We start from the raw sequence: 20,042 nt of genomic DNA, 5'->3' as shown, positions 1-20,042 counted from the left end.
TGTTATTAAATTGTATTGCACCTAATCGCCATCGACCAATGGTTTTGTTACTATTCGGCCCAGAAGGTCGTTTGAAAAACAGAAGCTGAACAGAAGCTCGTTTGAAAAGCTCACCAATTTGCCTCTGTTGAAAAACTCACCAATGATTGAGAATTTGTTTTGTGACCCTTTATTTTAAATATATTTATTTTTGGTGAATGTCATAATTTTTTTAATTTTTGAGTAACTTGTTTAATTTTTTGACTTTTTTTGTGAGATCTCAAACCATGCCAAATTGTTTTTTCCTTGTCATTAAACAAAATGTGTAATTATTATTTTTGGTTTTAAATTTTATTTAATGTTTATTCCATTTTATTAAAATAATGGTTTTGTTATTAATTAAAATTTTGTATAATTGACTTATACAGGACATGTCTTTTGACTTTTTGTTAAATTTTAAACAATTTGAAGGTTTTGTTATTAATTCGGTTTATGAATTTAAAATTTTTTGTTCTTTTTAACTTTTCTGTAGGTAAGTTTATATTAACCTTTTTTTTCCTTTTCATTAAAAAAAAAGTATACTTATTATTTTTTAACTTGTTTTATTTCATTTGAGAACATTATTTTTGTTAATTTGTTTTTTTTTTGACCTTGTTAACTTTTTGGTTTTGTTATTAATTTAATTTTTTTTATTAATTGATACACACCAATTATTTTTTAATTGTTTACTTTTCTCATTTTATTGAAATGAAGGATTTGTTAGACATTTATTAAGTTATTTTTATTAATTTTTGTACAAATCTTTTTTCCAATTTTTTTAATCTAACTCACACATTGTTATAGCATTGTGACTAGTTAATTTTACAATGCCGAAAAAAAAAAACCTTGTTATTCGTGGCGTGAATACAAAAGATTATAACAAAATAACAAAAAAAAGAAATTCACAACAAAATGAGAAAAGAAATAACCAAAAAAAAAAAAATGTGACCACTGCATCTGTGAACCATTTAAACTGATTTTTGAACAAGTTAAGTATCATTGTCAGGTGGTGTTGGAGGTGGAGGAAAATAGTGATGGTACAGCTGAGTGACTCGATGGTCAATCTGATCAATGCGGTTCCTTGTCACTTTATCGTGTCTCCCTGAGTCTACACGAAACTCACCAAATTGTTGAAGTAGTGAGTTCTGAGCGGCGACAAATTCATCGAATCAAGTACCCAATGTATTGAGCTGATTAGCCATTTGTTGTTCCCATTGTAGGTGCTGATTGTACCATTCTTGTTCCAAGACTAAATAATCAGTCCAGTAATGGGGTTGTTCATTTGGTGGCATAACATTGTCATTGGTTTCTTCCTCATCAGGTATTGGTTCATTTTCAATATTAATAGAGCCCATCAAGGTGTCACCACCACCAGCTCGTGTCAGTATGTACTCAGAAATTGGTGAAGTGGTTCTGACATATACTTCACCTTCAAGGTTGACATCAAGCGCTTTGAAAATTATGGTTAACAAAGCTCCAAAAGGTAGTGACCGGCCACTCAGAGTATCCAATTTTGCAACCAGCATTTCTTTTAGTAATATGAAGCATAAATCTAATTTTTGTCCAATTTCGAAACAATATAACAAATAAACATTAAAACATGAAACAACATCATAATGTCCTTTTTTGGGAGTGACATTTTCAATTATCCATCGATGAAGAATACGAAGGTGGGGTTTTAAATGTCTGCCTTGTAAATTAGTGCCGCTGAATCGATTGTCACAAATTGTGGTATAAATCTGAGCAACATCATCAACAATTTTTTCTAAGGCAGACTCATTTTGAAAATAGCATTATAAATCTCCTGTTTCAACTCCAATAATTTGTGTGAAAACGCGGAGACTAAGTGTGATTTTTTTCCCCTTCACATAAAAAGTCAGACTGAACGGTTCATTTTGTTGGTCACTAGGTGTCAAGTGAACATAAAATAATTGCACAAGACGGGGATATACCTTATTTGGTAAATTAGTTAAAGGTAACCATCCCATTATATCTAATTTACCAAGCAAGAGTCGATCATATTGAGAAGGTAGTCTTACATTTCTCTCTGTAACAATTGGTCGATTAATAAAATGTGAATAGGCTTGTTCATGATGATACGTTAAAAAATCATTATTTGGGTTGTCATGATGTTGTTGCTGTGGTTGATGTTGTACAGGGTTTGAGGATTCACCACGTTCGGGTCTGGTTCATTTTGTTCTTGGCATGATGATTGCAAAAGTGAAAGAATAATGTATGAAAAATGTATATTAAAACATGAGTTAAGAAAAATGTATGAAAAATATATTAAACAGTATGATGTTGGTGTGAAAAAATGAAACATATATGAATTCAAGGAACAGATCGGCAACAAATAGGGGATCAGATCGGCAACATATACGGAAACTAAGTGTGAATTGGTGCCTGGGATGGGATGACCGGCTGGATGACGCCTCTGATGTTGTCCTGGTGCTGCTCTTCGATTGCACTTCCCCTTCCTACACTCTGAAGCTAATATGAAATGTAAAGCTAATATGAACTGGGATGAAAACTAACTTGTAATTGAATTCTTCCTTCACACAGATACACTGAATTTAATTAATGTTGTTCTCTGATGGAGCTCCTGAAGGTGTTGTAAGGAGATGGTGAAGATGGTGTGGTTAAAGGAATGCGGATTCAGATTTTATAGAAAGGCTGAGGTTCAGAAAGTTCAGAAGGTTGTTTTTTTATTTTATTTTATTTACTTTTCATTTCTTATCTATTATTTTTTTTTTCCAATTTAATTTTTCAATTTAATTACATCCGTATACTAATAAATTTGCAAGTTTCTGGCATCATCTGCATCGTCTCCTTTTTTGTTTAGCCCATAGTGTTAAACACACAGCTACAATAGAATAGGTGGTAGGTATTGGATAAGTGAAATTACTATATTACCCTTTCCATTTTGTTCTTATGTAACAACTTTTCATTTAAATCAACAGGGACAAAATAGTCATTTTGCACACCAATATCACCCCAATTATACACATTCACGGCTGATGATTTGCGAAGTACAATAACACATGTCATGCGAAGTACAATAACACATGTCATTCCTGTTACGATTCTTTTACTAAATTAATAAAATGTAATAAAAGGAAAAAAAATTGATAATGTTTTGTGAAGTTTACGTTATGATTTGTATTTTAAAATATTAAACGTACTTATTTATGTTAATTTTTATTAATATGTATTCTCAAAAGTTGTTGACTTTAAAAAAATTTTAGAAAAAAATAAAAAATGTATTGTACAAGATGTTTGTATAGGCCTAAAAAATGAATTGATACAAAAATTAATTGATACAAAATAATTGACATGGATTTATTTTAAAATGAAAAAATTATTTGGAAAAAAAATTATTCAAAAAAATTAATTTTTTTTTTTTTTTAATTTTAGTATTTTAAAAATAGTTTGGTTATTACTGATGATAAAAAATACGGATATCGATATATGAGCGGTATGTTTGATTATAAATTATTGATTGAATTAAGTTTTAAAAACTATTTTCAAACCACATCACTAAACAAATTTTTTTATTTCACATGTCACATCAAACTTTCAAAACTTAATTCAACATACATCTTCAAAACACAATTCAACGCTGTATTTAAAAATTATAACCAAACAAACTTTCTACACTCAAATTATAATCCCACAAATCACAAACTCAAAATACAACTCATATTGTTAAACCACGATTACCTAATTTTTCAAATAGAATAATCCTCCTAACGAATCCATGAACACGAGAATATTGCCATAGAAACCCCTACAAAACCCTAGCGGAGAGAGATGAGAATTGCGTTGAAAGCACACAGACTCTTCACGTTCCAGACCCCTCCCTCTCTCTTCAAGCCCTCTGTTCTTCCAACTCTCCGACCCATCATCAAATTCAACAATTTCAACTCAACAACAACCACCCTTTGCTTTAGCCACCGTCAAAGAGCGATGTCGACGACGATTTTTCCCACCACCGTTCTGGTGAAGGACAACATTGATCTGACGGACAAGGAGAAGCAGATATTCGATCGTCTGCTACAGGTTCTCCGCCATTTCAATCTCCAGACTCAGCTCCGCGTCGCCGGCGGTTGGGTTCGCGACAAGGTCCGTGTTCTTTCTGTTTGTTTCCACGAAAATGGAGTTTTCATTGCAGGGAAAATCTTCTGTATTTTTTTTAAAAATTTTTTTATAAATTTTTTTATTTATTTGTCGTAATTAGAGGGAATGATACGTCTGCTCTGCCATTATTTTTCTTGAGGTAAAAATCAATATCAGTATTAGAACTTTCCCAGTAGTAAACGATGTTTGATTATCAAGTTTTTTTTTTTGTTTTTTGCTTTTTGTTTTGTTTTGTTTTGTCTTTTTGTTGTGTGTTTTTGATAGATTCAAAAAGTGGGTTTTAAGAGAAAATCAATTTCTTTCCATTCCCCCCAATTCTCAACAAACAGACGATCAAGATTTTACTCAAATTTGATAGACAGAATTGTCGATCTTTTATAATATGCACACAAATCTAACTGAAGAATAGCGGCGGAGCGGAGTAGAGTGATTTAAATACCGTAAGTAACATACATATATATAGGGAGAGTAGAACGGTTAAATGCAGTATTACTTACAGTTTCACTATTGAAGAGAAGTGAATAAGAATAGTATACAAGATGGTGAATCACTGATATTCTAGAATGGGTGTGAGGTGGGAGATCGGTTGTAGAAGTCATGCAATATGCAAAAAAGTGTAGTGTCAGAAATTATATAGTAGGTCCAGATGTTAATTTCTTTGAGATTTGCAGTTATTTTTAGTCACCATCTTACATATTTTGCCCTTCAAATTAGGAAGTTGAACCTAATTTAATTTATATGGAAAAGATTGACAGAACATAAAAAATAGACGAACACAATTGGTGTTCTCCTTTATATATTGTTATAGATAGATTCGTATTGATGACTAGGCTCTTGGATAAATTTTGGGTTAATTACACACACCCATCAATTATCACTTAGTCCTTGAACTAAAAAATCATACATTTGGGCCCTTTAACTATAAAGTTGTATCACCTCACCTGACACCTCTAGAAGTGGCATTTGTATTTATAGATTTAAAGTTGAGGGGTGATAAGGAGGTCTCTATAGACAAAAAAAAATAGTTAGTGGAAGGGTTCGTTTTGTACTTGTTAACAGTGATGGAAAAGAATGATATCCAAAGTTAAAAACTTTTCTTGGTTCTTCATTATATCTTCTTTGCTTTGCTATTTTCCACAGTAACCAAACAAGGAAATATGTTTCCGTCAGATTTCCCTTCGTATCTTTTGTTGAATTCATTAACCTGACAGATCCTAATGATTTTTTATTTTTTACTTTTGGTTTCTGTTTTAGGAAATTATTCAGGAAAACAAAAAATAGAATGGAAGAACGTAATGTAATTGATGAATTTTTAACTAAATGCAACTGATTTGTGTGTCATGGCGGTTTGTTTTGAGGTGAAGTTTTATGAATTTTCTATTCTTTGTTTGGAATCTATAAGAAGTTGGTGTTTGTTCTTATTGTTGCAGCTCCTAGGGAAAGAATGTTACGATATTGATATTGCTATTGACAACATGATGGGTCAAGAATTTTGTGGAAAGGTCAACGATTACTTGTCAAGCACAGGGGAAGAAGCACAAGGAGTTGGTGTCATCCAGTGGTACATACTCTTGTGTTCCTTTATGAGTCTTGATAAATGGAAGCTCCACCCTCTTCCCCCTCTTAAATATTAAGCTTGCTTATAGTTATAATATTTGAGATCCACACACACACCCACAAAAAAGGGGAAAACAGATTTAGTGGCAAATTATGTATGCTTAGTTTTGAGAGAGAAGTTTGAAGTGATTCCAATTGAGTTAAAATGAGGGAAAGGGGTATCTTAAGCAGTTTGCCACTAAATCCTTTTTAAAGGGTTGTCTAAAACATGAAGGGGTATCTTAAACAATTATTAGTATGTTTGGTGCACTAGAGGAGAATTCTTTCCCTAATTCAATTCATATTTCTCCTAACCCATTAGTGGTTGGTCTGTTTTAAACATTATCAATTCCAGTGGTTGGTTTTAATTAAATGGATGAATATTATGGTCTGCTGCACTTTGTACATTGTTATTTTTGGCCTAATTACATCCAATTGAATTTTGTTCATTTATCAACCTGGTCCTATTGCCATGAACTTAAATATGCTACTTATGTCTCTTTTATCTTGCATTATGTTTAGCTTTTATCACATTGGTTTTTAAATTTACAGCAATCCAGACCAGTCTAAACACTTGGAAACTGCAAGGATGCGCCTGTTCGATGTATGGATTGATTTTGTTAACTTACGATCTGAAGACTACAGTGAAAATAGCCGAATTCCTACCATGGTATTAAGTTCTCTCAGCAATTGATTGTATAGTTTTGATCTTCCTATGAACATTTACAATGTATGAATTTTCTTTTATTTTGAAGCTCATAAGCATAGTACATTACTTTGCAATTTTGGAGTCCTGACTTGAAGGCATTATGGAAAGGAATGCCCTCAAAGGGAGATGACACCGAAGCCCAAGAAGAAGTTAAATAACTTAACTTATCCCATAAATCCTATAAATCTTTGAACTTGCTCTTCAAAGTTCTTCGATTACTCTTCAACCAAATGACCCAAAGCATTGCACAAAGATACATTCCAAAGAACACTGGCCTTCTTATGAGAACCAAAACATCTATAATCAATGAGTAGTAGCTGAATGATGCATTCCAAAGAACACTGGCCTTCTTATGAGAACCAAAACCTCTATAATCAATGAGTTGTAGCTGAATGAACACATGAAACTAGAACTACCCAATCAACCTCAGGTAACTGAACAATCTATACCATGGCATCATTCACAGCTGTGGGGCAATGTAGAAACCAATGATCAATACTCTCCCCACTCCTACACATTATGCACCACTATGGTAAAAGTGCAATTAGGTCCCCTTTTTTGGAAACATATCATTTGTGGCAAGTTAGTTTCCTATGAACCAAAGATCGTGAAAATATTTTAACTTTAAGAAAGGTAGAGGATACTTAAAAAATATCAATCACAGGCCCATTTATCTGGTCAGAGCTTTATGTCTGAGCCCCAATGCAACTGGTAGTGCTAATGACTGTTATCATGAAAAATATATCTCTGTCGGAATTGCTCTTTATTTATATCTCTGGGCACAACTTGTATAAATGATTATTGCAACTTTTATTTGTTATCATTGTCAATGTTTTATCTCTAAGTGGTGATCAATGTTAAAGTTTCTCATTATTCAATAGTTTGTCATGCTTCCCGAGTGACATCAAATTTTGAATATAATTCTATTTGCATTTGTATTACAGAGATTTGGTACTGCAGAAGAAGACGCATATCGAAGGGATTTAACCATTAATAGGTACGTTGCTCTTCTATTTATAGTTCCTGTAGATAATGTAGCATTACAACAGACAAATGGGAGCCAAGTTGTCATTAGTTTTGCTGTTATGTAGAGATTATTGCATGAATTACACAATTTCTTTGTTTTCTTTTCTACTTTAATGGGACAACTTTATTTCTTGTTGGAGTCATATTTTTTGTTAAATATGAATCACCTGGTAGTTTTTTATTTGAGTCATTTGGCTGTAAAGCTTATCAAATACCATTGCTTTGACTAAATTGTAGTGCTTACTGAGATCTTTTTCTGTACTTCCTTTGGCAGCTTGTTCTACAATATCAATACTAATTCAGTTGAAGATTTTACTGGAAGAGGTTGGTTTAGGCCTGCATTTCTTTGTATATACTGGGTTTTAACAAAATCAATCCCTTTCTACTTGCCACTGGTTTTTTCTTTTTGTTTGAGTTGGTCCTGATGTATATTTTTTTATTTGTCTATTCCAGGCATTGCAGATCTGAAATCTGGAAAAATAGTGACCCCTTTACCTCCGAAGGAAACATTTTTAGATGATCCCTTACGAGTTCTTCGAGCTATCCGTTTTGGTAATTGCTCTGCTCTTTATTTATTTGTTTTGTTTTGTTTTGTTTTTTTTTGTGGATTTAAAATGTTCTGTAAGAAAACTTGGAAATTAATTCACTTGCAAATAGTGTACATGATTTTCTTAGCAGAAATTGATTATGTAAAGTTTGATATTCTAACTGAGGGTTTTGTTATGTAAATCTTTTTTGGTGTTCTACTTGCTTTTGTTAACCATTATGCTATAAATTAATGTATTACCTCATAGAACTGTGATATGTTTTTTAGTGAAACCAAAAAGCTAGTACTGTGCAGTCATTGGTATACAACCTTGAAGTATTATTCATGAATCCTGGTAGTTTTCCCTCTTGTTGTTTACCAGTCATTTAAGTAGATAACTGACTAGCATGTGACTTTTATACATTTTGATGGGTCACATTAAGGCCTCCGAATGAAGTAGACACAGTTCTCAATGGTATGTATGCATTGAGATGGGCAACTTCAAATAGTGAGAGGTTTGAGGTTAAGTCTTGGTACTTGGTGTTGTATGGCACTTGTGAGTTGTTGCTTCCTTTGTATGTGTGTGCTCTTTTTTATTTATTTATTTATTTATTTTGGTTTTTTTTTTTTTTTTTGGGGGGGGGGTGTCTCTAAAGGATGTTCTTATGCGGGCAACAGCTCATGGGATGATTCTAATGATTAATTACTTGTGAGAAGAGGAACATCCTTTCCAAATGGCACTGTTTGTATAAAGAGCCAGAGGAATCACTGGTTTATTCCCTTTATTTTTTTTTTTGATTAGTGATTATTCTCTTATTTATTATAGGATGTTTGGGCCCTTTGATTGGATTTTTTATAGCTTGGGTGTTCTTGGATTGCAACCATGAAGTATTGACACTTCAAAACAAGTGCCGTATCCTTTTCAGACACACAGACACGGCAGGAACACGTATGGGACATGCTACATGGCGTGCCCCCCTTATTTAATTAATTTATTTTCAGGAAACACTTTAGGGACCCACTAGGGACATTCTAAGTTGTCTTTTCTCTCATTTTCTTTGATGCTTTTGCTGAATGTTGAATGTTTATTATTTTTTTCTTGGATTTAAATACTTAATAGATCATTTATAAAAAAAATTATAAACTGGAAGTGTTAATTTAGAAGTGCTTTTTTACTTTTCTTTTTTTAAATATAGAATTAGAGATAGTTTTTGTTAATATTTGAATATTTGATTGTTTGTGGATGTTATATTAATCTAGATAGCTAAAAAAAATATATGAAAACATATTCTATTGTCGTGTTCCCGCCGTGTCTATGTTCCCATTTTTTTTGAAAATCACCATGTCCTCATCCTTGTCCATGTCCACATCCGTATTCGTATCCGTATCCGTATCTGTGTCCGTGCTTCTTAGATTGCTGTCAAATCTTTGCATAGTTGAAGAAATGGTAGAAAGGGAGGCAGAAGTAGAAGTCTTGGAAGACCAACCTATGTTTGGTTTGGCACATTTGGAGGAAGAGAAACTGTTGATTATTTGAAGAGTGGAGGAGCATATCCATATAAGGGCTACTTTTTTAGTGTTCTTTTTAGTTGGGGTGACAGGGTGTATACTCTTCCATATACCTTGTCTTGGATTTTCAAATACCCTTTGGTGCCCATTTTTGAGATACTTTATTTGTGGAAAACAAGTAAAGAAAAGAAGTTGAGTTATGATGTTTTTAGGATAAACTCAAGAGCTTATATTGTAGGGTTGTAGCTTTTGCATATGAATCTCCATTGTTATTACTTATAATAATCATATTCTTAAAGATCATAGACCCTCTATGTTGTGTTTCTACTATAATCTTAGTTTAACATTTCATTATTTTCAGTTAATTAATTGAAATTCACCAAGTTGTATGATCCTGTAACAGTAATGACATGATACAAATGATCCGCTTTCGTAAATTGGGGTGGTCTTAAGATATTAAATCTTGGATCAAAACCATGATGTCTGCATTGAAGGTCAGAAAGAGAACAGAAAACAGGGAGTGGTGGCTGAGACAAGGTATATGATGTATCTGGATCATATAGGGATTGCCTAGAATAATGTTTTACAAACACTAGATTATGAACCTTATCAAATAGGCAAAGCATTGTAGGGTGCCTCATTTTTCACTTTGGTTCAATTCTGCTGCTGACATTGCTTTCTCCTTAACTTTTGTTTATATACTTCTCAGTTCGTCCATAGCTTCCTTCATATTGCTTCTTTTTTGTCTTCCATGGTTACCCCTTTTTTTTTAGTTACGCATTTGACCTATTTCCTGAACTGTACCTGCTTTTGGTCATGTTAGGTGCAAGGTTTGGATTTACACTAGATGATGAGCTAAAAAAAGCTGCATCTGATGATGATGTCAAAGCTGCTATTGCAGACAAAATTAGCAGAGAACGTATTGGTCATGAAGTATGTTCATCTATTGCTTCTTTGATATGGAATGGTTTGACCCAATGAATCATTTTCCCTTCTTGCAGGCAATTTTTTTCTTTTTTTGGTCTATATTTAGCTTGCACAACTATTTATTCAGGTTATTCTTGTTCTTTGAACAGATTGATCTCATGGTCTCTGGTGATCAACCGGTTAAGGCAATATCATACATTTCGGATTTGCTGTTATTTTGGGTTGTCTTCAGATTTCCTCCTGTGGTTGATCCTCCAATCCCTCAGGGATGTGAATCATGTGATAGGTTTGTATATAGCTTCATAAATACAATATTTTTTAGTCAATTCTTTTGGATAATTCAGTTCAATGGAATTAATATTTCATTTTAAGTGGTAAGTACGAAACTATGGTGCATAGTTGAACGATAATTAGGAAAAAATGGACAATTCTGAATGTCTAGCTACACACACAACTAGTAGGTATTAATTAGTAATAAATTGGGAATTTTGGATGTTGAGCTAGGCAGCTGTGCATGATCATGTGAGTATTGGTATGTGTCTGTGACACATCTGTGCGCGTTATAAGTACACATTATTCGTCATTTAAATCTTATTTTTATTATTTCATTTTTTGCTGCCTAATTTTTTGAAAATCTGTGGCCTTGTTTGATTTGTTTTTGAGAAACAAATTTTGGAGAAATTTTTTTAAAATTTTGTTTGGTTTAGTGATTTTAGAAAAAAAAATTTAAAATCATTTTCTCTCTCTCTTACACATTGATCAATAATTTTTTCTCTCTCCTCTTTCCTTCTCAATCACTTTTTCTCTCACACACCTCTACTCAACTACAACAAAATATCAAATCCTCCCAAACTCTTATACTCCAAAACGATTTCCAAAATATACTACCAAACAAACCAAAAAAATTTCTATACTCTTTCCCCAAAATTTTTTTCGAAAATTTATCTCCCAAAACCGAACCAAACACATCCTGTGTGTTCTGTGTTTGTACCGGCAGCACCCATATATCTATGAAATAAATAAAAATAAGATTTAAATTGACCCTAAACTAATTTATAAAAGATCCGAAGTTCTCTCCATGTGAAATTTGATATTTGCCCTTTTCTGCTTTACATACTATGCAATCACTAAGTGAAGTCCCCTTGTTAGGCACTAAGCAAGTTCCCCCCAAAATGACTGAATACACCTGCTTATAACCAAGTTGCAATAGTATCGGTATTTGTCTATGACACATCTGTGTGCCGTAAGTTCTGATAGAACATTACAATGAATATGATATCCATATTATTTTTCAAAAAACAGAAGACAATCTATAGGTCATGTATGCAGGTGTTGGGCATGGTCATTTGGTGCCCAACATGGTAACTATAAAAATCAAGGTACGAAGACAGAGCAGTTCTTATATAAGTATGGGGAGCTGTATGTCTTTATAGTTGTGTACCTATACCTTTCATTTAACTAAATTTTAACAATATTTGAGGCCCACCTTTCTAAAAAATAAAAAATAAAAACAATATTTGAGGCCATATATATTATTCTTTGTATGTTAATTTATGTTAGTTTCCAGTTTTGATAAAGAGTTAGAGCATTGGGTTAAATATGAAGTTACTTACAGTCAAATAATATTTAAAAAAGCAGAAAAAAAGTCGTTACACAGCTTCATGCATTTTCATAGATTTAGATATGCTCTCTCTCTCTCTCTCTCTCTCTCTGATGTTGTTTGTTTCTGAGTGATGTTTGTTTCTGTTATAATCACTCTATTCCTCCAAACATTCTCAGGATCTGTGTTGCTTACCTGGATGCTGCGTGGGACCTTATGCAGCTAATTGGATGCTCTACCTTCAATGTGAGTTGTGCTTCAGACATGTTTGTTCTTGTCCTACATTTTTCAGTTTCTACATGATTTTATGAGAAAAAACTATAAGTAAATATTGTTAATCAAGTCCACCAGGGGACACCCCAACAGCTTAGATTGCTTTCTCTCAATAAAGGGACTCAATTTCAAGTTTTTTACCTTACCTATAATATATATATTGTTAATCAAAATGCCAAAGGGGGTGCAATCATATATAATGAATTTATATAAATTAATCTCACTGTAGAAATGTACAAACAATTATATTTATGCTTGAACTTTAATATTTTATACTAAAGTTTTATGCCCTTCCATGTGTGAATATGCTAATAAATGTTATATATATAGATGTACATACACACAAGTACATGCATGAAAATGCTTGTAATTTTTTTTCACCTCATTTTAATTTTGCAAATTGGCTTTGACTAGGGGTATGCTGATATTCCTGCTGACCTGCCAACTGATAGGGGTGGGATTGGTTATTTGCTTTGATTTCCATTATTCAAATGGTAGTGTGAATTCTATATTACATTGCTTCGGGATTGTAATTCCTCATATTTTGCATTTTCATTCCCAACATGTGGTGGTAATCAGAGTTTTAAAAGGCTGTCTTGAGGCTCGCCTCAATGCTCGCCTCGCCTTGAGGCTAAGGTAAAATGCATCAAGGCTTTGATTTTTAGGCATTACTCCCCAAAAGCTTGCGCATCATAGTTTGAGACATGTGCCTTAAGTGCGCTTTTTGCGCATAAGCATGTAAGGAGTATGCACATGCAGAGGTTGCCTTGGGCATTTGTTAAACTTAGCCTATTAGATTGTTTAAACATAAAAAATTAAAAAGAATCCCTTTTTGCAACTATATTCTGCAAGAAAAATTAAGTAAATGATCAATCAAGAAAAACACAATTAATGGTCAAGTGAGAAGCTCAATTACTAAAGTTAAGAACATCGATTTCTCTTTCAGCGAAGGAAAACTTCCTTCTATGCAGTAAAATGTTCAACGCATTAAAGCGAAAAGTATTTACACTTTTATATTTAATTTTATTTTTATTTTTTAAACTATTTTAAAATATTTAATTTATTCAGTAAATATTAAAATTTGAAATGCTTACGCCTCAACGCCTTGAGGCTTACTCCTCGCCTCATGAGGGGTAAAACGACTCAAGGCACGCATTCGCCTTTAAAAACTTTGGTGGTAATTGTTATTTTCATTCTTATGGAAATCAAAGAAGTGTGTAGGAATTAAAATTGTCATTGTCGTTGTCATACTTATTAATTTAGTACTAGTCAATAAGGTTATTATTTAAAAAATGTAACAATAATAGTAATGTTGATGATGATACAATTGAATAATATTAATTAGACCAAACAATGTAATATTAACTTTATGCTATCACTTGGTTTAATTAGGATGTTGACATGTTATACAAACTTAAAATAAACTTCGAAATTTTCTTAAGATTGTGTACTAATTATCTCATGATGTGTCATCTGATATATGTAGACCATACCAAACATCTGTCAAAATGATGTTATGTTTACAGCAAAAGGTTCATCAAATCAGCCTGTGTCATTAGTGAATATATGATATCTTTTTGGAAATCCATTTTAAACTTAACTTCTATGCTTTATAAACTCGAGTTGAGTGCTAGTTGTTTTTGTGACATTAATAAATGAAAGAGACTTGACTTTTGGAGGATCAATGATGTTTTGAAAGAAAATATGAAATGATGGCATTCAGTTCTTGTAATGTTATACGTGCCCTCTATAACTTTGCTTCTGTTATTTTCATTTGTGGCCATACTGTGTTGGTATTAGGATATTTCTTTAGGTTGTCTTTCTTTCTTTACTTATTTTTTCCAATCTGTCCCTCATTACCCTAATGTTTTGAACTTGATAATTTGTTCCGTGTGAATCATAGGATGAACAAAGGAGGCTCACCTTTTATGCAGCATTGTTTCTACCATTTAGAAATACTATATATAGAGATAACAAATCTAAAAAGGTACAATCTCTCTCTCTATCTCGTGTGTGTGATGGGGTGGGGGGCAAACTTCCGTGTGTGCAACTTGTACTACACACGTATTTCTAATTTTGATCTTTTTGCATAACATGCCAACTTGCATGGATGTGCATACCATTGTTTTTGTAAGAGTTTTAGCACTCTAGATTATTTAATTTGCATGTAGTACTTTCTGGATATATACAAGAGTGCTGCTATTAACACTCCAATTATTTTGGACCTCCTATTTTTTAGCTTTTTTTAATTATAATAATAACCTCAAATGAAATTACTAAAAAAGACATCAATAATTTTGGGACACCACCATCTCACAATTAAGCCTACACACTCACTACATCATAAGTTAGGATTTGTGAGAGCACCCACCTCCATCACCACCCATTCATCTTTCCCAAATCCCACCTTCAAAACCTTGAAAATCCTTTGGCGGCAATATTCCGGTAGTAACGGTGGCAATCATTTGATTGCATACATTTCTCTAGCAATGACAATGAGTGGAAGTTTTTTCGGCAGCCACAATTCCACGAGACAAAAGGAGTACAACAATAAAAATTTCATAGCTTTGATAGTGTTTTTAGCTCAGAGGAGATTGGCCTTGTAAGGGCAAGTTTCTTGAAAAAAAAAATGACAAATAATAAAAAATCCCGAACATATGACCGAAATTCGGGAGCACAGGTCCGAACATTGCAAGGTTGTTAAAATCGGGATCCTAAGTAGGATCGGTGAGAGGGTCTGGTGGATCAGATCGTAGGATCGGATCGGGGATTGTAAGATCCTACTTTCTATTAAAAAAAAGATAAAAATTAAAATTAAAATGATACATATTAAAAATAAGGTGAAAAATCATAAAATCTACGATCCTACTTGCAATCCTACCTATGATCCTATACGATCCATACGATCTTACACGATCCCATGCGATCCTGTTATAACATCATCCTACAACGATCTGGATCGTTTTGGCAAAGTAGGATCGTACGATCCTACGATCCGGATTGCGATTTTAACAACCATGGAATATTGTTTATTTGTTCGAGAATAGGTAACCGAACATTTCTTGTTTGTTTGGGAATATATAACCGAACATTATTAATGAACCCTTTTCAAACTTCAAATCACAAAACCTAGGTAAGATAAGGAACAAGAATTGAAATTGTTCGAGAATTCAAAGAAACTCACCTGAAAGATCACAAATCCAAACTTGCGGAGATCGCAGAACCCACAAAAGGAGAATTTTGAATCAACAACAAAAAATCTTACATTTATTTTCTCAGGTTATGAACAAATATGTGGAGATGAAGTAGTAATCACCTTCGTGGGTTTTGTTAGGGTTTTTGGGAGAGATTTTTTGGGGTGTGGGGGTGTGCATTCAATTGGATGGGTGGAATGTTTTCACAAGGATAATTTTGGTATTATTTGGGAGAAGAAAAGAAATTTTAAGGGTTTTAGAATTTATAAGTGGGGGTCCAAAGAAATGGGAGATCCAAAATAATTGATGGGGTGCTAATAGCAGCGCTCTATATATAATTGTGTTCGTAGCATGTGTATTACTACAATACTAATCACTCAATGTGCTATGTTTGTCATTGAACATCATTTGTGTCAATGATATGAACCATGACCTAGAATTGTTTTATAAGTATTATCACAAAGAAGGTTGATTCTTTGAGCTTGTTGGATTTTTGATACCTAACAAGTGATAATTTTGATATTAGTGAATTGTTTTTTCTTTCAAATATTGGTTTGGCATTGGATGATAGATTTTTTATTTTTTTATTTTTTAAATAATTCTATGTACTCACTATGCATGTATGAGGGCCATTTTGGTTGAAAATTTCATACTAATGCTTCTATAAGCCTCCTTTCAAAATATGGGTAAACTTACAATTCATTCCTCGTTCCCTCAGTGGAGATGGAGTTCTGCAAATTCTCCTTGGAACTGGCATTTTCTTTTATTTTCTAACCCCATGTTCAAGACTAAGGATGTGTCTGCTCTACAGGTTCCTGTTGTCAATTACATCTTTCGCAACTCTCTCAAGCTAAAGGCCAGCGATGCTGAAACAGTTAGTTTTGATCTACGGAATTTTAGTTCCTGACATATATCATGTTTGTTGATTGATCCTTACCAATTTTGATATTCGTTCCTAAAATTTTCTAACTTGGTCACTGCATTCTCTTCTGTAGGTTATAAATGTGCACAATGCTACTAAGAAGTTCATATCTTTGATTCCTTTTATTACATCTGATAATGAGGACATACAAATTGCTGAAGTTGATTGGGGAAGAGAGATTCTTGATGTTCCTGTTGCTTCAAAGCTGCGCATATTGGCTGGTATCAAGTTTGTTTTTTTATTTCTACCGAACACAAGCACCTGTACCAATTGGGACTTTAATCCTGCACTTCTTCCTGTTTTGTTTATTTATTTTTTCAGAGGTGGGGGATGTGATATTGACTGTGCAGTGGTGATTGCTGGCAGAATACATACATTCAAACTTGTGTTTTGTTTGTTTTTTTCCCCCCTTTTTTGCTGGCTGCACAAGAGGTGGAAAATGTGGGAGGCATTACCATTGATACATTTCACATATAGGGGGACAACGAGGGATTAATTTAGGATGGCTGTCTTTGGTTCAGTTGATGTCTAAAGATTAGTATTCAGGAAAACTTTTGGATATGTACCTAAAAATTAGAGAGTTATTAAGGGGAACTACAAGATGTAAAAATGTGAAAGGAATGTCAGAAACTAACAGGTGGCACGTACATGTACTGCAGAGTTTAGAGGTATAGAAAAGATTCTATTCAATGCCACACCTTAAATTTTTTAATAAGCTGTAAGATTCCGATCATTTTTGACAAAGGATGCAACAGCTGAAACTTCTGACTGATGGTAATACTGTGGTCACAACATGTTGGGGCAATCCAAGCATTTCTAGTTTATTGGAAATTTTCATATGTTTAGTTGCTGATTTTAGTCTTCAGGACTTAGCCTACATGGGTGCTGTTAATTCTTTAAGAGGTAGTTTGAACCAGAACTATTATGAGGCACTTCTATTAAAAAAATCAATTGGGAGGCTATAAATGTAATAGATTATAGATTGCATAGGAACTCAATGACTATAATGTGTTTAGAATTTGCTGTTTCACATGAAAAACTTTGCTCTCATTTGCTGTGAAACAATTGAGATGATTTTTTTTTTTGAAAAAAAATTGTTCAAATGACACTATCATTGAGTTGATCAATTAACTTATCGTAAGCACTTTGTCAACTAATTCAATGACTCTTGTTTTCGAGGTTCACTGTCTTATCTCCTCCTACATTATGTGTAGGCTTGCTTCTTCGAGAAATCAAAGACTTCTGGCGTGTTGCACTGTTGGTTTCTATGTTTTTATACCCCACCAACATTGATGTTACTACAGATTCATCAGATGAGCAGTTCAAATTGGAGAAGAGAGCAGAATCATTTAAGATGATTGAGAATGCGATTACAGAACTAGGTATTCTTGATTTCTCTTTTTATATATGCTATTATCTTCTTAATTGACCTTGAATTTTCTGTTAAATTGCTATATCTTATCATAGCTTGCTAATATTATAATATATGAATTAGTTGTTAACTCCTGATCATACCCTTAAGATGTAAGCATCATATTTATCTAATTGTCATGTCAAGGACACTTGGACATGACTTTATTTTGTATTTCTTAGTACTTTTTATTATTATCTCTAGGGTAAAATGATGTTTAAAAACTAAAATATAGCAGTTTATGCATGAACCAAGAGTCTCATGTATAGTTATTATATAATAAATTTGACTACTTAATACTTATACATGTTGAGTGCGTCTCCAACTTGGTATATCAGACTCATGTACTGTACCCCCCTTACATGTATGTTCAACATGGGTACTTTTCAAATTTAGAAGAGTATGTGTAACATAGGCTCCAATGTTAAAATAATAAATAGGTATCTGGCATGTCTGATAACTTTTGAGGAAATCTGTTTCGCTTGCTAAAAACAAAAAAAGCTTTTGAAGGCCCACTCCTTCCCCTCTTCCCTGCTTACGGATGTAGTTTAGTTATTCAGGTCTGCTGTTTTATGGTTTATTGCTTTTACTTGACACAAGAGTGACCAAAGGGATTTCTCTCGGATGGGAACTTCTCTAAATTTTACTTTGATGATGCACCTAAGAGATTCCTCCTGATGGCATTGCTTCCTATCAACTACAGTGACAAACATTATCTGATTTATATGATTCTCCAAAATTGCAGGTCTTGAGAAAGTCTGGGAAATGAAGCCACTGGTCAATGGGAAGGAAATAATGAGTGTTTTGCAGCTTAAAACGGGGGGACCACTTGTTAAGGAATGGGTAAGTTCTTTTCTTGTGCCAAGATATTGATATGAATTTTGGAATGCTGATTAATTGTTCATATTCTTTTCAGCAACAAAAACTGCTTGAATGGCAGCTTGCCCATCCCTCTGGGACTACAGAGGAATGTCTTGATTGGATGAAGCAAAACCATTCAAAACGTGCGAGGGTGGAGTAGCTTGTTAATGCTATCCCATTTGCACATGATCTTGGTTGAACTTTTGTGGTTGATTTACAATTTTGAAGCACCAGGAGCATTGTCAAGTACATGTTTGCAGACTCATGCTGATTGACAAGCCTACATGTCTTTACTTGGATACCGAGAGCAGCATAAGATTCTCAATTTTTTTGAAAATCATTTTACATGTACAAATTTGCCCATGTACAGCAGGAGTTGACTCATCTGCCCTCAGGAAAAAAAAAATTACTGGCGGGTTGATAAAAAATGAAGATGCCCCATGCTATCTAACCCTGTTTCGGCCTACTTTACTTTGTATGAATCCTCCAATTGCCCAAAACTTACATTAGCTGCTTAAGTTTTTGTAATTTAAATTTTATCTAGGTTGCAAATATTTAAATCTAAGAGCCATTTGATGTTTCGTCTTTTGGACTTTCTTGTATTGCATTTCTTTTCCATTTATCATTTTAATTGTGGCCTCGGCGTATGCTATATTTGATTTTCTGTGGCAACAATGTTGAATAAATTAATTTATGAAGCCTATGTTTCTTGCCTATGTGGTTAGGGATTTCTCAGTATGATGCGAATAATAGTTTATGATGTCCAGAAGAATAATATTCCATTAGGCAAGAAATACAGAGGAACGTGGAGAATTTCAGAATTCATTGAGGATTATGATTAACAGGGGAAATATTAACAGAGAATTGAAGTTTAGGAATCAGAAAAAATGAAGAGGGAGAATTTTTCTTTTGACAGATCAGGTTGAGAAAATTTACCTTGAAAGTTGAGAATTTTTTTTCTCAGAAAGACTTCAGAGAAAATGTTTAAGAGAAAAGAAATGTAATGAAAAAATACAATTTGTCTTGCTTTGAAATTAGATGAAAATCGAACCACCACCAAGCAGTGTAAATCTTTGGTAATTGGCTTGGAATTGTTGATAGACATGAATACCTGAACAGTTAAAATCTAATGCTACTCACTATTGGTAATTCAATAAGTCTGTCTGAGGATGGTGTAATTGTAATAATTTTCTTGCAATTTTTGTTTTCTTCTAAATATAACAAAATTTGATGGATAATAGGCATTAAAATTTGACCAAAATTGTAGGGTCTTCACCATCACAATTGAATGTACGAGACAGACAAACCATGGCACACTTGAAAACATGTTGAC

General features: G+C 33.3%; 1 protein-coding gene across 2 annotated transcripts; it reads left to right on the top strand.

Moving 5' to 3' along the window:
- Nucleotides 1-3,748: 3,748 nt before the first annotated feature.
- LOC114316391 (Polynucleotide adenylyltransferase family protein) lies at nucleotides 3,749-19,297 on the top strand. Of its 2 annotated transcripts, XR_014364404.1 has the most exons (16): nucleotides 3,758-4,140; nucleotides 5,586-5,716; nucleotides 6,304-6,421; nucleotides 7,405-7,457; nucleotides 7,761-7,810; nucleotides 7,940-8,038; nucleotides 10,345-10,454; nucleotides 10,598-10,734; nucleotides 12,228-12,294; nucleotides 14,225-14,308; nucleotides 16,327-16,389; nucleotides 16,511-16,658; nucleotides 16,759-17,105; nucleotides 17,652-17,819; nucleotides 18,594-18,691; nucleotides 18,765-19,297. XR_014364404.1 is itself a non-coding variant. In XM_082920527.1 (15 exons), the coding sequence occupies exons 1-15, from the start codon at nucleotides 3,829-3,831 to the stop codon at nucleotides 18,867-18,869; spliced, it is 1,743 nt and encodes a 580-aa protein (XP_082776653.1). In that variant the 5' UTR covers nucleotides 3,749-3,828; the 3' UTR covers nucleotides 18,870-19,297. The 2 variants fall into 2 exon arrangements, 1 of the variants encoding a protein (XP_082776653.1); XM_082920527.1 differs by lacking the exon at nucleotides 16,759-17,105 and having other exon boundaries at nucleotides 3,749-4,140.
- The last annotated feature ends 745 nt before the right edge of the window (nucleotides 19,298-20,042 follow it).

The sequence above is a fragment of the Camellia sinensis genome, chromosome 3 (assembly GCF_055761805.1).
Source record: "Camellia sinensis isolate YWXY chromosome 3, ASM5576180v1, whole genome shotgun sequence".
NCBI lineage: Eukaryota > Viridiplantae > Streptophyta > Magnoliopsida > Ericales > Theaceae > Camellia > Camellia sinensis.
Note: the sequence above shows the minus strand (reverse complement) of the source record. Positions and strands in the feature narration are given on the sequence as shown.

Coding starts and splice junctions, on each gene's coding strand:
- LOC114316391 (XM_082920527.1), top strand. CDS start 3,829: ATGAGAATTGCGTTGAAAGCACACAGACTCTTCACGTTCCAGACCCCT. Junction 7,811..7,939: donor TGAAGATTTTACTGGAAGAG/GTTGGTTTAGGC, acceptor TGTCTATTCCAG/GCATTGCAGATCTGAAATCT. Junction 10,735..12,227: donor GGATGTGAATCATGTGATAG/GTTTGTATATAG, acceptor AAACATTCTCAG/GATCTGTGTTGCTTACCTGG.